Here is a 16,525-nt window from a genome sequence, read left to right as displayed (position 1 = left end):
TCTATGACTTTCTTGCTCTGCCGCATGCTGATTTTCATAGCAATAGGAATTGTTTGCTTCTGATTTCACCCTAAATTTCCAGTTGCTATCTGGGAGGGGGAAAAAAAGCAATAAGCCTATTTAAACACCTGAATCATCTAAAAATAATGCATGTGGGATGGGCATATAGACTCTGTGTGTCCATGTTTATTCCTTTTCAAGAAAAACTATGTGAATTCAGCACTTCCAATAATTTAAATCAGTTTTTATAAACAGGGTTCATTTAACTATATTTTCTTAGATTCATTTCTTTGCGCATGCTTATTATCATTCAAAAATACTTTTCGAGTATTTCCCGTGACTTAATAGGCTAGATGTCAGGGATAAGGTGTCGAACAACGACAACAACCACAAAAATACAGCCTGTTCCTTACGGAGCTTACATTTGACAAATCATGTCAAAAACAAGTGACTAAGAATTGTGATAAACTTTATGGTGGAGGTGAAGGCTGAATGAGATAGAACAGGGGTAATCAGGTAAGGTCACTCTGAGTAGGTAAAATTCAGGTTGATACAAAATGTAAAAAACATTGCACTTGATCAAAACAGTGTCATCATACTTAGGATCAATTAGTATTATTATCTTACCTTGGGCTTAAACTTTGTTGTTGATGAAATGGTCTTACTATATTATTACAATATGAGTCTCAAAATAATCCTTTAGCCACTAGGATTATTAGCCACTAGATGGCACCATTTTACAGCAAAGGAAACATTCCCTGAGAAGTAAAGTGGATTGTTCGCGGTCGTTAAATTATATTCTTTTAGAGAGCGAACCTAAGCCAAAGGTCTCCTGATTTTAAATGTTGTGCTTTTCTAATCACAATATACTGATTAGTTATTCCATCATCTAGTACTTTCTTCATGCCACTATTACAGATTTCTTAAAACCCACCTTAAAACTTGAGGCAAAATGAGAAATGGAAACCATAGCTGCATGCCTGAACTCTCCCTGAGACAAGAAAGGGACACTTTCCCATCATTTAGACCCTACCAAGAATATGGGTACTGCACGTCTATCCTACCAACACTCTTTGGTCCAAGAAATAAATGCCAGCAATCAGTCTTACTTGCAACTTATGATTGTTTTCAGTAGAAATAATCAACACAAAATAATATGACTGAAAGTGCACATGGTAAAAATTTATTAAAGCTAACAGGACAACCAGATACCCTTTAGAGCTATAAAACTTAACATTAAAAAAAAAAATTCTAGTTAAAATTAAAGGAACATCTCCAGGGGCAGAAGCTATAATTGGTAAAATTGGATAGGGACTTATAAAAGAAAAGGGGGAAAAAAAATCTATTAGTATTTTGCTTAGAAAAGAATTCTAAATAAAACAACTTCAGTAAAATTGAAAATAACATGCAAAAAAATGGAGGAAAAATCTGTCATGATATGCAAGAAATTGTTCTAGGAATTAATGTAATTGACTTCATGAAGGCTTTCTATGAGGAAAAACTTTCAGTGAAATTATTTTTCGTGTGATTCTGCCAAAAACAAGAGTCAGAATTTCCATTGCATCTTGATGGCTAGAAGAGAAAGGCAGCACCAAAACTTGGTGTGTTTCCTTTTGGCCATAATCATCCACCTTAATGTTCTCCTCCCTAGGGTAGGAAGCCTGGCAAGAGTAAGTACGGCATACAACTCAGTTTGACCCAGGTTCGCCCAAGCCACTCTAGCAAGATTTGTCTTCATTCTCCGTACTTTATCTCCACACTCATGGAAAACCTTGAGCTCTCGTTACATTTTCCTCCCAACTAGTTTGCGGAGTCGTCGGTGAATATTTTTATGTTCGCAAACCACCTGCTTTCGTTTTCCCTGTCTCCTCCTCCCTGTGGGAATGAATGCTTCCAAGTTCACTGAGGCCTATCACAAAGTCACTGATGCTTCCTTCAAGCTTCAGCTGCCACCTCCCGACGCTGCCAGTGTTTCCAGCACGGCTAAAACCGCCAGTTAAATGCTGCCAAACCTATCAGTTCTGTGTGTACCCTGTTCCACCGTAGTTCTTTTTTTTAAACTGTTATTGCTGCACTCTACCCCTCCCTTCTGCCACTTAGATGTGAGTCTGTGAGGACTAAGGAAAAAATTCCCATTGTCCGAGGGCAGCTCTGTCTGTGCTACTACTCAACATTCTGTTCCCTTAGGATGTGTTTTTTAAAGGAGACTCCTCATCCTTCCTGCACTGGACCCCACATAAGACGGCCTAATGAGCCATCCAGTCGTGCCTGAATCCTAGGGTGACTATGGCTCGGGGCCCATGCTGGGATCCACCCCCGTTAACTTGTATTTTAGATATTCTACAATCTGAAGCACAAAGATGCCATAAGATCAAACTATAGATTGTTAGACCCATGGGGTTTATCCTTGTTACTTGACCTCTCTACACTTCTTTTGACTGACCGACAAGCTATTCAAACAAACAACCAGATATTAAGGTAAATACTTTATTTTTTATCATCTTGTGTGTATTTATTGAATACCTTTTACACATACTGCAGTACATGTTGCGGGGGGGTAGAAGGGGCATACTGATTTAGTGAAAGACATTGTCCCAATCTCAGTGAGTTTGTACATTTAGCTTTTTCTAAAATTGAATGTATTGGGGTGACATTGGTTAATAAAATTATATAGGTTTCAGGTGTACAAGTCTACAATACATCATCTGTATACTGTATTATGTGTTCATCACCCCAAGTTGAGTCTCCTTCCCCCACCATTTATCTGCTTTTTACTCTCCATATGAATTGCCTGGAAAAGTTTGAGAGGGATAGGTGTCAGTTCTTCCTTGGATATTGGGTCATATATACCTGTGACGCCATCAGGTCCAGGACTTTTGTTTGCTGGGAGTTTTTTGACTACTGTTTCTATTTCATTAGTTGTAATCTCTCCATGGAGATTTTCTGATTCTTCCTGACTCACTTTTGGAAGCTTGAATGTTACTAAGAATATATCCATTTCATCCAGATTGTCCAATTGGCTGACATATAGTTGTTTATAACATTTTCTTACAATTCTGTATACATTTTTGGTGTCAGTTGTTACTTCTCTTTAATTTCTGATTTTATTTCTGTGGGTCTTCTCTATTTTTTTCCTTGATGAGTCTCATTAAAGGTTTGTCAATCTTACCTATCTTTTCAGAGAACCAGATCTTGGTTTCATTGATCTTTTGCACTTTTTTTAAAAAATTCTATTTCATTTATTTCTGCTCTGATCTTTATTTCTTTTACTTCCATTGGGCTTTGTTTGTTGTTCTTCTTTCTTGTTCCTTTAAGTGTAAAGTGTTTAGTGTAAAGTCTTTATTTGAGGTTTTTCTTGTTTCTTGAGGTAGGCCTGCAAGGCTATGAATTTTCCTCTTAGGACTGCTTTTGCTGTGTCCCATAGATTTTTGGATTGTTATACTCTCATTTTCATTTGTTTCAAGGTGTCTTTTGATTTCTTCTTGATCTCGTTTTTTACCCATTCATTGTATAATAATATGTTATTTAGCCTCTATGTCTCTGTGTGTTTTTCAGTTTTTCTTCTTGTAATTAACTTCCAGTTTTATACCACTATGATCAGAGAAGATGCTGGATATGATTTCAGTCTTCTTAAATTTATTGAGACTTGTTTTGTGTCCTAACAACTTTATCCTAGAAAATGTTCCATGTGCTGTTTAAAATAATATATATTCCGCTGCTTTGAGGTGAAATGCTCTGAAGATATCAATTAAGTCCATCTGATGTAGTGTGTCATTTAAGGTTGCCTTTTCCTTATTGATTTTCTGTCTGGAAGATCTATCCATTGATGTCATGGGGTGTTAGAATCCTCTGCTATGACAGTATTATTAGTTTGGCCAAAAATTTCATTCTGTTTTTAAGTAAAAATAAAAGACACATTGATCTCTCCCTTTATGTCCATCAAGATATGCTTTACATATTAGGGGCTCCTATGTTGGATGCATAAATGTTTACAAGGGTTATATCCTCTTGTTTGATTGCCTCCTTTATCATTATGTCATGTCCTTTTTTGTCTCTTACTATAGCCTTTGCTTTAAAGTCTATTTTGTCAGATATAAGTATTGCTGCCCCAGCTCTTTTTCATTTCCCATCCCTTTGGCCTCTTTACTTGAGTTATCTTTTGATTGAATTATCTTTTTCCATCCCTTTACTTTCAGGCTGTGTTTATCTTTCATTCTGAAGTGGGTCTCTAGTAGACAGCATATATATGGGGTCTTGTTTTCTTATCCAATCAGCTTCCTATGTTTTTTGATTGGAGCATTTAAGCCATTTACATTTAAAGTGATTAATAATAGATATGGATTTCCCATTTAATTTTTTTAACTATGTTCTGATTTTCTTCATCTCCTCCTCCTCCACTTCTTCCTCCTCCTTGTCTTCCTCTTTCTTCTTAAAGAACTCCCTTTAACATATCTGGTAACACTGGTTAGGTGGTAACAAACTCTTTTAGGTTTTGCTTTTCTGGGTAGCTCTTTATTTCTCCTTGAATTTTAAATAATAGCCTTGCTGGGTAAAGTAGCCTTGATTGTAGGTCCTTGCTTTTCATCACTTTGAATATTTCATTCCAATGTCTTCTGGCTTAAAATGCTTCTGTTGAGTAATCAGCTGACAATCTTATGGGAGTTCCCTTGTAGGTAACTGTCTTTCTCTTGCTGTTTTTAAGATACTCTCTTTGTCTTTAACCTTTGTCATTTTAATTATGATGTGTCTTGGTGTTGGCCTCTTTGGCTTCATTTTTTGGGGAATCTGCCTTTCCTGGAATTGTGTGTCATTGTCCTTCACCATGTCAAGGAAGTTTTCAGTCTCTTTTTTTCCCCCAAATATGTTCTGAATCCATTGCTCTCTCTCTTCTCCTTCCAGTGTCCCTATGGTTGGATGTTGTTACACTTCATGTGTCTTAAATGTCCCTTAAACTAATCTTATTTTCTAAAATTCTTTTTTCTTTTTTGCTGCTCTGATTCTATCCTCTGTTTAATCCAACCTACTGTTTATTCCTTCTACTGTATTCTTTATTTCAAATATTGTGTTATTTCTGACTGTTCTTTTTATGTTTTCTTCATCCAACCTACTTTCTATTTTTTTCTAGTGCATTCATTATTTTAGATATTGTATACTTTATTTCTGACTTTTACAGTTTCTATGTCTTTTTCATGCTGTTGTAGCTCTCACTAAGCTCCTTGAGTATCCTTATAACCATTTTTTTTAACCCTGTGTCTGGTAAATTGCTTGCCTCCATCTCATTTACCTCTATTTTGGGAGCTTTCTCCTGTTCTTTAATTTGGGGCATATTTCTTTGTCTCTCCATTTTGAAAACTTTTGTCTTTGTTTTTTATGTATTAGGTTGATCTGCTATGACTCCCAGTCTTGGTAGGGCAGCCCTATTTAGTAGGTGTTCCATGGGACCTAGTGATACACTCTCTTTGATCACCTGAGCTCAGTGCTTCAGGAAGGTCTCTTGTGTGGGTTATGTGGGTCCTCCTGTTGTAACTGAGTATTGATTCCTATTAGCCCATTTGTGTGTGGAGTCAACTTTCAGCCTGGCTGACTGTGAGTATCAACCTTGACCACAGTGTATGAGTTGCTGTGTAGGTGCTGACCATACAAAGCAGAATTCACCTCAGCAGTGTCTAGTGCCTGAAATGATGTCCCTTTGGATATGCCACTTGTGGAACTAATTGAATCCTACTCTTATGTTGTCAGAATCTTGCTAATGAGTTGTTGTTTCTGGAGCCTCTTAGGAAGGACTCTGGTACAGGCCAATATCAGACGCTGCTTATGGCTGGCCCCGGTCAACCTGTTTGGAGCTACAAAGCAATACACAGCTTGTGCAGCTACCTCTGCTAGGCCTGAGTTTATGTGGGAAGGACCAAGCCACACACCAAAGGTGGCTTTTATCAGCACTACCCTTGGGGCAGGTCAGCTAAAGTCCTAAGACTGCCTCCACCTGCTGGCTTCCTGTTAGTCTCAGTCACTGCATGAGCCTCTGGCAGTACTTGAGTAGCATGAGTTATGTTCTCAGTGAGTCACCAGGGGGAAGCAAGTGGTGTTCACTAGATTGATACAGATTCAAATTCAGTGCCAGTGCTGGATCTGAGGCCACTCAGCTAATGCCCCAGGGTACCCCAGTCCAACTGGCACCTGCTGACTTCTTGCACACCTTTGTGGTGGGACATGGTCTCAGGGAGTCATCAGGGTTAAGCCAACAGAGTTTATCAGGACCAAACAAACCAAGATTTGGCCATGTGAAAGGAAGACTCTGCACCTGTCATGTATGCTAGGGAAAAATGGTCCCCGTCCTAGAGCCACGCAACTCAGTCTGTCCCAGGTTCTTTTAGGAGCACGATTTTAGTAGAACAGGGCGGCCAGGAGTTGGGAGTATGACGCTAGTGGACCTCCTGTGAGGGGAGGGTGTGCAGGTCAGGCTTGGGGGAAGGTGGGGGTATGGCCACTGCCCCAGAGCCACACAACTCAGTCTGTCTCAGATTCTGCTCCAACTCTGGCAAGACAGAGCCACCAGGAGTTGGGAGGATGGAGCAGCCAAAGCACTGAGAGTGTGGCTAGTGGATCTCCCATGAGAGGGAGGTGCCAGTCAAGTTCATGGGAAAACGAGAGGAATGGCTCTTACCCAAAAGCTACACCGCTCAGTTATTGACACCCCCTGAGTCTGCCCAGACCTTTATGCCCTGGCCCAGGCAACTTACTCCTCAGCAGGGTGCAAGCTCTGTAGGGTGGGGTGACGGAAAGTCCAGAGTGGGGCTATTGCATCCCCCCAGGTCGATACCATCTGAAGGGGAGTGCTCTACCCAAGGAAGGTGTCATCTGTGGTGTGGGATATCCTAATATCTGTCCCTTCAGCTCTTTCCCCAGAGCCATAAATCCCAGTCTCTCCTCTCCTGATTCTAGTCCTCTCCACCCTCCCTCCACTGGAACCCAGTGTGAGTGGCTGCAAATGAGATTTTGTGCCTTGGCCCTTTAAGAGGGCGCCTGTGTAGCTAGCAGTCTCCTGTCTTTCCCTGGTGGACTGAATCCCTGACGATTTTCACAGCCAAATGGTATGCAAGTGCTACTTCCGAGCTCTGGTGTTCTGGACTGGGAAGCCTGGCTTGGGGTTGAAACCCCAGAGTTCTCCCTTCAGCTGAGATACTCTCTGGAATCTCAGCCTCCACTTTTGGAAGTGGGGCCAGCCCTTTTCGTGTCTCTGCCCTTCCTACTAGCCTTGGTGTGGCCTCTTCTGTAACGGCTTGGTTATAAGACTTCTCGTCAACTGGTCTTCAGTTGGTTATTCAGGTTGATGGCTCTATATTTTAGTTGTAATTCCAGTTTGGTTGGGAGGAGGTGAGTGTAGCTTCCACCCACCCCACCACCATCTTTTATTGTCCTAAGTATTTTATTTTTTATATCAAATAGTAAATGTTTTTGTTACAGGTTACTAAACATTGAATAGTACTACTTTCTCTATGATACTTCACAACTGTTTTTAATTTGGAAAAAAATAAAAAATTTTACAATGAGGATTCAAGATATGTAACAAATCAAATTATTTTATTTCTCTAACTTAAGATAATGAATATGATTCCAGAGACTGAAAAACTGTCACACTATATTTAATTATGCTATTACCTTAGAAATAAAAGACCTCTTTCTTTATCACTAACCTTTTTTTCTCCCTTGAAACAAAAAGTTCTCAAGTTTGAAAGTAAAAGCGCCATTTATAAAAACTGGAGGGCATTTGGTAAGACTTCGCCTTGTTATGACGCCATATTAATGAGCAAGATCAAACAGTTTAAGCTCCCATGTCAACATTTTCCTACTGAGTAGAAACACAAATAATATATTTAAATAAAGCTGAGAATAAATTCTGTACTTTGTATTGCTTTGTACTTGATGATGATCTCATATGGCAGTATTACAGAAAATGAAACCTAAAAGGTCTAATTCTAGAACATAAATACTTTTTACAATTTCTGACAAAGAATATACAGTTTAGCCAAGCATTTTTAAATCTTTTTCTGTTTATAAGTTGGTCTAGCTAAACCACAGAAACTCAGCCTGGATCACTGGTTCTTGACGAATCCTCCCATAGCAGCCATTTCCAGAGTGTATCAACCAAGCCGACTGCACATGGGCCATAGCACTCAGAAATCTAGGGATACCAGGGGAAATGTGGGTGGTCTGTCACTGGGACTGTTTTAGGCCCCAGGCTTAATTGAAACAGTGGGTGGACAAGAAGCCAGAATCAAAAAAGCTTTTGCAAAATAACTGTAATTAAATGTTTAGGTACAAATATGAAAAGTTTGTATAGCCTTGACTATATCATGAAACAGTTAACTATGGATCAGATGCCCTAGTCCTTGTCCTACTGTGTGGACTGAAGAAACCAATCAGGACTCACTGATGGTTTGCCTCTTGCAGGGTTTTACTAACAAGTCATTTCATGCAGAGCTAATTTCTCTTCCCCGAACATGTCCTTACTGCTATTTATTTTTCTCTGCTTTCCTTACTAACATGTCCTACTGGTTCCAACAGGATAGAGGAAGAAAGACAACTGAATCACTAGCAGAATTTCTGTGTACTTTTAAATAACGTTGTATTAAATAATGGGTGTTCTGAATTCCTATGTAACATTTCTCCTTTCAAAGGTTCTACTTTGAGCAATTATTCTGCTTCATCTTTACTACAGAGATCTTTGGATATATTCTGGAATAAGGACTGTATAGTTTCCTGTGTGTTGACAAGCAGACCTAAGACATAAGGAATGCCTGCCATGGTTCCGCTCTATTAGGAACTTCCACATTCTTCGTTTGCTACTTTGACAAAGTATGACTTGCGGGGATATGAAACTATCAGCATTTGATACACATGTGAATTTTTTTCCCCAGAAAACTACTCTCTGTGAAATTTTTACCTTGCTCTGTAAAGAGAGTGACCCCAGCAGTCACATAATAGTGCACGGTAAATTTGTGTTCTCGCTAGGGAATTCTCTGGTACCTCAACAATGAATAGAAATGGTCAAAAACAATTTTTAGCTTTTTGTTTGTTTAATTCAACTTTTGAAGGAGAAAAGAATGCAAAGTTATATAGTGTTTAAAAAGATAACCTCAAGATTGAGGTATTTGGATTGACTCTTTGGAATTTCTCTGAACCTATAGTTATTTAATTGAGATCTTATGTCATGAACCCATAGTTATTTGAGATCTTTTGAAAAAATGTTATTTACTATATCTGCTCTTATTTCTTTTTAGGTCAGCCTCGATTCGAGAGTTAGAGAGGTGATCAATAGAAATCTGTTGGATCCCAATCCTCACATGTATGAAGATGCCCAACTTCAGATATATACCTTAATGCACAGAGATTCTTTTCCAAGGTTTTTGAACTCTCAAATTTATAAGTCATTTCTTGAAAGTACTGCCAGCTCTACTTCTGAATCTTAATTTTCATTTTAAAATATCACTTTGGAGGGCTGGGATGGGAAATAAAAGTAATTAAATAACACCAGAAACTGAGTTCCTGGAGAACTACAGTTGAGCATTCCTCAGGCTACTGTGAAAATACAACCATATGGTCTTTGTCTCCATTTTTATCAAGGTTATCCATGGTTAAGTTTGGAGAAAATACCACATACAATAATGAATTGCCAAATTAAGTTTGTTTTATTGAACACTCATTCTACTTGCAAGCAAACTGTATTGGTAGTCCTATGAACAGTCTCCTAGTGTATCTCCAGAGACTGCATGTGCAAAGTAAAACTGCTTCATTTGCCACATAGTTGTTGTAATATTTAATCCAACGGCATAACTTATATCTGTATTTAAGGACTTTCGTGCAATATGGTCTTACAGAAATAAATGCCAAAAAATTGGCTGTGGTTTGCATTTTCAAATATAATCTAAGACAGGAAAAGCCAATTTTTAAATTGTAACAGTGATATTCAACATGCTATATACTGTGTTCAGTACACTAATTTTGAAGCCAGTATTTCTGTACATGAAAAAAGAGCTATTTATCTGTTTGTTGGAAAATCCTAAGGGGGATTCCTCTGGTTGTTCACTGCCAAAACTGTGGCGTTTTCATTACAGAAGAGTTTGTTGTGTAAAAAATAGTAAGATGAAAAGAGAAAAAAAGCACAAAATAATTTGAAGATAATCTCTCTCAATGACAAATCAAAGAGTGATATTGTTTTTAATTGTAACAGGAGAAAATGAATCTATGTATATATCACATGTCCGATACTGTAATTAATTTATTAAAGACTGGCTCTCCAGTTCTAAAACAGTTGTGTTATGTATGTACTTTAGCAAGAAAAAGAAATAGTAAGCTTGATAATTTAGTTTTGGAATATAAAGAAAGGATTTAGAATGCCTACATGTACCATCCTACAAAATTTTTGAGGAAAAGCATCTGTCCGTGTGACATATTTTCTTTGAAAGTAAAATCCAATGGAAAGCTAAGTCGTAAATCAAGAAAAGTTTTCTAAGGGTTATGAAGAAGATAATTGTCTACTTCAGACCCTGTTTTCACATAGTATCTTAAGAATTACTTATCTTAAAAATGTTAAAACCGAACTATTAATTCTCATCCATAATTGAAAGGCACTGCAGTGCTCAAATCTCCTAGCTGCCACATTGTTTTTTATAGTATCACTAAGTCTTTAAGACAAGTACGTGCCTGACATTGGCACACACTTTTGACATTCAAGAAAACAGTATCCTATCGTGCCCCCACACAAAAAGTCAGCGTCATATTTATATGCAGGTGTTACATTTGAATATTAATATCCCCTGGAGGCTATTTTTTTAATCTTAAACTTATTAAATAGTGAGTAACCTAAAATGAAAGTTTTAAAAATATTTATAGAGAATACTGGCCTTATATTAAGGATGATATTAAAATAGGTTTTCTTTGTCATTTTTAACTACCTCTCATTTTTTAATTTATTAAACATAAATAAAAACAAGTTTGGGTTTTCTTTTTTAAATTTATTTTACTTGAAAGGTTAACATCATGTTTCTTTTTCCATAAACTTAAAGCATTTTAAGCATTGTTTTTTTAAAGTAAATTTGATTTTCTAATTTATATAGAATTCAGGAGATATGTTTAAAAGGGCTATTATCTATTCCCTATGCAAATATTTTAACTGTTGCAGTGTTTGACAAAATGGGATTTAAAAAAAAGTTTGCAGAGTAGAAAACAAAAATGTTCTGTTTACACTGGCGTTGCTGACTATCCTACCATATTCAGCACTTTTAAATACATTATTTATGAAAATGTACTTAAAATACAAGATAGAAAATATTTATAATAATTTCTTTTAACAAATGCTAGTTTTTGTCTGAAAGTGTTAGTGTGTTAAGACATACTTTATCCATGTCAATTGGGTATTTACTATTTCAGTAACAGTTTTCAGTAATATGTTGAAAAAGACAACTATGAAGATGTTTACAAAGTCATATTTTTTCCTAAAGAATGAAGAAAAATCCAAAAGAATCATCACATCTATTGTGAAGTTCTAGTGTTCCTGAATTATTTAATTTTTTTGGTTAGAATTGAGTTTATTATGCTACTATGATGTATACACATACATGTTGTAATATCATACTTGTTGCTGTGTTTGAAGCACAATAAATTGGTGCACATGAATAGAAAATATGTAATATACTATGATATACTGCATGCATCGATCTTTTAAAATGTAGACTTTATATTCTTGTTGTTACTATATATGATGGTGACCTGCTAGTCGTCAGTTATCTTTATAAGATACTTTGGACTATTAGATGAATTGTCTGTTTGACAATACTTTTAATATTTTACCAAATGTAAAAGATAAGGGCCCTTAAAAAGAGCCCTGATCTCTAACCTGGGCATTTGTAGAATGCAGACTTTGAAGTTAGTATATCCACTTGAAACCTGATTAGGAAGTTATGCTGAGAATGACTCTAGAGTAGATTTACACATCAGATGTTGCTAACCATGCTATGTGAGCATTTCTGTGCTAAAGTCCTATTTTGGCGGGGAGGGGAGGGAACGGTTTCTCATTTAATTTCAAAATATTTAAAGTTTCTATCTAAGAGTATGTCTGTATATTTGCAACTCTACACATTTTTAAAGTATAGTATAATTCCTTCTGTTTTAATTACAAAGCTATAATAAACAAAACAAAAAAATGCCCTCAAATGGTGTCTATGCTACCGTTCCAAGAGCACAATATTTGTTTTGGTAGAATTAGATTTTTCCTAGTGAGTAAATTTCTCCCTGAGGAAAAATTAGCACTTTAGAAGGTACGCTTGTGTTTCAGATTGCCGAGGTATCTTTGTATACTGTTAGAATCTGCTAACGTGCACAGAAAGAGGTTAATGCTCTTTCTATAGTGCCTAACTTCAGATGTATCTATAATGGAAAGAAAAGTAGAGGATATAGAATATATAAAAATATATATCAATACACTGGAGAGCCAGATATCTTCACAGATAGATCTCATACATAGATCACATTAATAATGATGGATGACACTTCTTCTTTAATCTGGAGAGTTGTTACTATGTTACCCAAAGGGGACAGATACCCTGACAGTGTTACAGGGCAGCTCTAAGCACAGCGGGCGCACTGGCATATGAACAAGAGCAAAACACAATTTTGATGTCAATGTTATAAAGTGCAAAAATTCAAGACCGTAATGTGGTCTTTTTTTAAATCTTAAAATATGTACATAGGATGACCAGTTCTGATATTTGGTCAGGGTGCATGGGGTGTTTAATAGTAAGTATCCTTTAATGCTGCCTACGTTCTTACAGAATGAAACGTGTCATATTTTTACCTAACAATTCAGTTTTGCAAAAGGACTATAGAAATAGGTAAATAATGTTTATTTATTAGGGGCAAAAATACATTTTCACCCCATTAAGCTGATTTAAAATAATACCTAAGTCTTAATTTTGAAAAAAAAAATCTATTTTTCCAATATATTTTTAACTTATATTAAAAAATAAATTATTGTAATTGTGACAAATTACATCTGCAAAAGTTACAATATATCAGATACACCAAGGAAAAAAATATACAATAAAATATTTCAAATACAGTCAGAAAATAAGAACCCTTTTGAAAACCACCTAGGTGTCTTAGATCTAAAACGCCTATATGAATTTTGAAAACTTTGCACTGCCTGCATGGGCCAATTATTGTGAAAGGTGGTAAATATATTTCCAGAAAATTTTCTGGCCTGTGTATTTATATTGACAGTTACAACAGTTAATTTTCAAAGTATTCTTTTACAAAGGACTACATTTGCCTGTTCTTTTCAGTTCTTCATAAACTTCTGACCAATATGAAATGTTTGCTCTCCTGAAAAAAATAGTCTTAGGTCTGTAAAAGATTTAGTTATTCCTCCCCTGCTACACCTGCAAATATTTATCAATAAAACTGATACCGTCCTGGCTGGTGTGGCTCAGTTGGTTGAGCATCGTCCCACAAAGTGAAAGGTCACCAGTTTGATTCCCAGTCAGGGCACATGCCACATGCCTGGGTTACAGCCCAGTCCCTGGCTGGGGCATGTGAGAAAGGCAGCCCATCCATGTTCCTCTCCCTCTCTTTTCCCCTCCTCCTCTCTCTCTAAAAAAAAACAACAAAATCTTCAAAAGAAAACCCACCAAAAAAACTGATACCAAAAACTTGCTTCAGAAATTCCCTGAAACACTCTTAATAGTATCCTTGTAACACAAACAGATGAAGTTTTACTTCCAAATATGAGACTTTAATTAGAAATTTAGTTTCTAGTTGCATTTCTGTTATGTGATCTTCGGCAAATCACCTATCCTGAGCATCTTTCCTCATCTTCAGATGAGGAATATAAATAATTTACAGGACGGCCATAAGAAAGAAATGAAGTAAACACATAAAGAGTAAAGTGTTACATATAATATTATTATTTTAACAAAGTTCTGGAGCTCAGTAATAATTTCTATTTTTCAAGAATGTATTAAATGACATTTTATTGCACTTTTCTTATATTTTTTCAAACCATACTTTAAAAATATAATTTAATATTCTTCCAAACTATATTATCAAGCTTATTTTCAGATGGAGGAATATATGAATGTTATTGCTTTGTTCAATATTGTGATTCAAAATCACAGTTTTTGGTTTGCCAACATCATCCCGAGTCTACAATCAAGAAAAAAAAATCACACATATACACATGAAGATATATAGAGAGATATATAGAGATATGTATATAGTTAGATGTGTGTATGCATGTGTATATAATATTGTATTATAGATATAAATCAAAGTTTAAATAAGAGAAAACATTTGAAAATTTTATTTCCTGTGGAAATAAAATAACATTCCCAAGAACAGGAAGAATATAAATATCAATAATGTGCCAAATAAATATATGGGGGTAGAACAAAAGTTAAATTATGAGACTGGCCTGTAGAAAACATTGATACTGACATGGAAGAGAAAGCATTCTTTTTAATACTAGAGTAGTAAGATTTTTAAAATAATTTTACCATGAAAATAGAATAAAAGAATTTGTTCATAAATTTTTCATTAATATTTTACTTCTGAATAATTTCAGATTTACAGAAAAATTGCAAAGATAGTACAGAGAGGTTCCATGTACAGCACACCCATGAGATATCTGACACATAATGAACCAATATCAATGCACTAAGTCTACACTTAATTCGGATTCCCTTAGTTTTTACCATTTTGTGTTCTAGGATACCATTCAAGATACCACATTACAGTTAGTCATCATGTGTCCTTAGGCAACTCTTAGCTGTGACAGTTTCTCAAACTTTTCTTGCTTTTAATGATTTTGACAGATTTAAGGAATACTGGTCTAGTGTTTTGCAAAATGCCCCTCAACTGGAATCTGTCTGATGTTTTCCCCATAATTAGACATATCAGTTATCATAGTTATCAGTTTTTGGAAGGAAGACCTCAGAAGTAAAGTGTCATTTATATCATACAATATTAAAGGTGCATACCATAATCATGACTTATGGCTGGTGATGTTGACTTTGGTCATCTGGTTGAGGTAGTGTTAGGTTTCTCTGCTGTAAAGTAATAGATTTTTTGAGAGATTATATTGCACATAAGTTTTCTGGACATTACACTGAGCTCAAAAAATTAGGAGAAGATTCTTCAGCACTATTAGGTTCCATTCAATGACTGCTAACAAGTACTATGAGGAAAATACAATGAATTGAAAATTAAAATGGGAAACTTCCACAACAGTGTTAGTTTGAATATTCATTTAATGGAGGTGAAAGTGATTTTTTCCCTTTGAAATAGTAAAATTACCTTAATCCTCTGTATCTCTTTGGTAGTAAAGATTTTAGTCTTAACTAATTGTCATAACAGGCAATTTAAACTGATAATCATTTTACTGCGTGTTTTTCTATACTGTCCTCTGATGAACAATAAACACTGAATATTGAGACAATGTAAGAGATTTGATTTTTTTTAACCCTTGTTTTAACCTATTTGTCATAAACGCAGTGTTTCCTGAATATGATTTTAGGATGTTTGTTAAATATGAAAAAATAATTTCAATGTGTTTAGTTATGTAAAATTTATCATATTGAACATGTATAATTTTTTACTACCATGTTCATTGTACTTAATAATCTATATCCTTATTTTGGATTCAACCAATATTTATTAGTGAACCATAAAGAAATTCTGAATGCATGAATACAACTTAAGAGATACCATGCTTGGTTATTTTGCAATGCCAGAATAACTGTAGGTACCTATAAACTGAATAGATAATCTGGATTATTGTTCCTCCAATTTAAGTTGTTTTGGGTTTTTGTTCCCCTTTCCTTGAGCCTATTTTGTCATTTTACCTGTGTACAATAGACTTCCTGAAAATGCTAGAATTTTCACCATGTAATAGAATTTGAGCATGACAATAATGTATGAAAACTCTGAAGTCTCAAACTATGTATATTTCTTGGAGTTTTCAAAATAAATCAAATTACAGTTGTTTTCATTTGACTATATTGTATAAACCTATGGATAATATTGTACAATGCACATGCATCACTCTGACTTTTTAAAAATGTTTTGAATTAATAAAGAATCCACCAATAATATCCTTAGACAAGTTACTGTTTCCTCATTGGTATAACACCATAGGAGTAAAAGGTACAGTTATTTATAATACTTAAATTGCTTACAAATCTGAGGGAAAATCATTTCTGGCTGGATTCTTTACATTGTTCTGTAAGGTTATTATTTATTACTTTTTTACACCTTTTATAAATAATAAAGTGTATTCTTGAAATGACTTGTTTTGAGAAATTCAGCTGAGAGGTTTATCTATCACGTTGAGTTCAAATGACTCCCCCCATTTCTACAGTTAAAAAAATAATTCAGTTTTGACTTGGGAAATAACTGTTCCTACTACAGTTATAAACAACTTGATCAGTCCTGTTTTATATCAGATCAGAATTAAAATAGGCTTTAACCAGTA

At 35.5% G+C, this 16,525-nt stretch overlaps 1 protein-coding gene across 1 annotated transcript in view; it reads left to right on the top strand.

Annotated features, from left to right (window-relative positions):
• The window catches only part of RGS17 (regulator of G protein signaling 17), an 80,263-nt gene extending 70,793 nt beyond the window's left edge, over positions 1-9,470 (top strand). Inside the window, exon 5 of the mRNA XM_054568984.1 lies at positions 9,282-9,470. Within this exon, the coding sequence (XP_054424959.1) occupies positions 9,282-9,470 (189 nt within the window). The remainder of the gene's footprint in view (positions 1-9,281) is intronic.
• Positions 9,471-16,525: the final 7,055 nt, after the last annotated feature.

The sequence above is a fragment of the Pteronotus mesoamericanus genome, unplaced genomic scaffold, assembly GCF_021234165.1.
Source record: "Pteronotus mesoamericanus isolate MK-2021 breed Mesoamerican mustached bat unplaced genomic scaffold, CSHL_Meso_final contig_20, whole genome shotgun sequence".
In the NCBI taxonomy this organism is placed as follows: Eukaryota; Metazoa; Chordata; class Mammalia; order Chiroptera; family Mormoopidae; genus Pteronotus; species Pteronotus mesoamericanus.
Note: the sequence above shows the minus strand (reverse complement) of the source record. Positions and strands in the feature narration are given on the sequence as shown.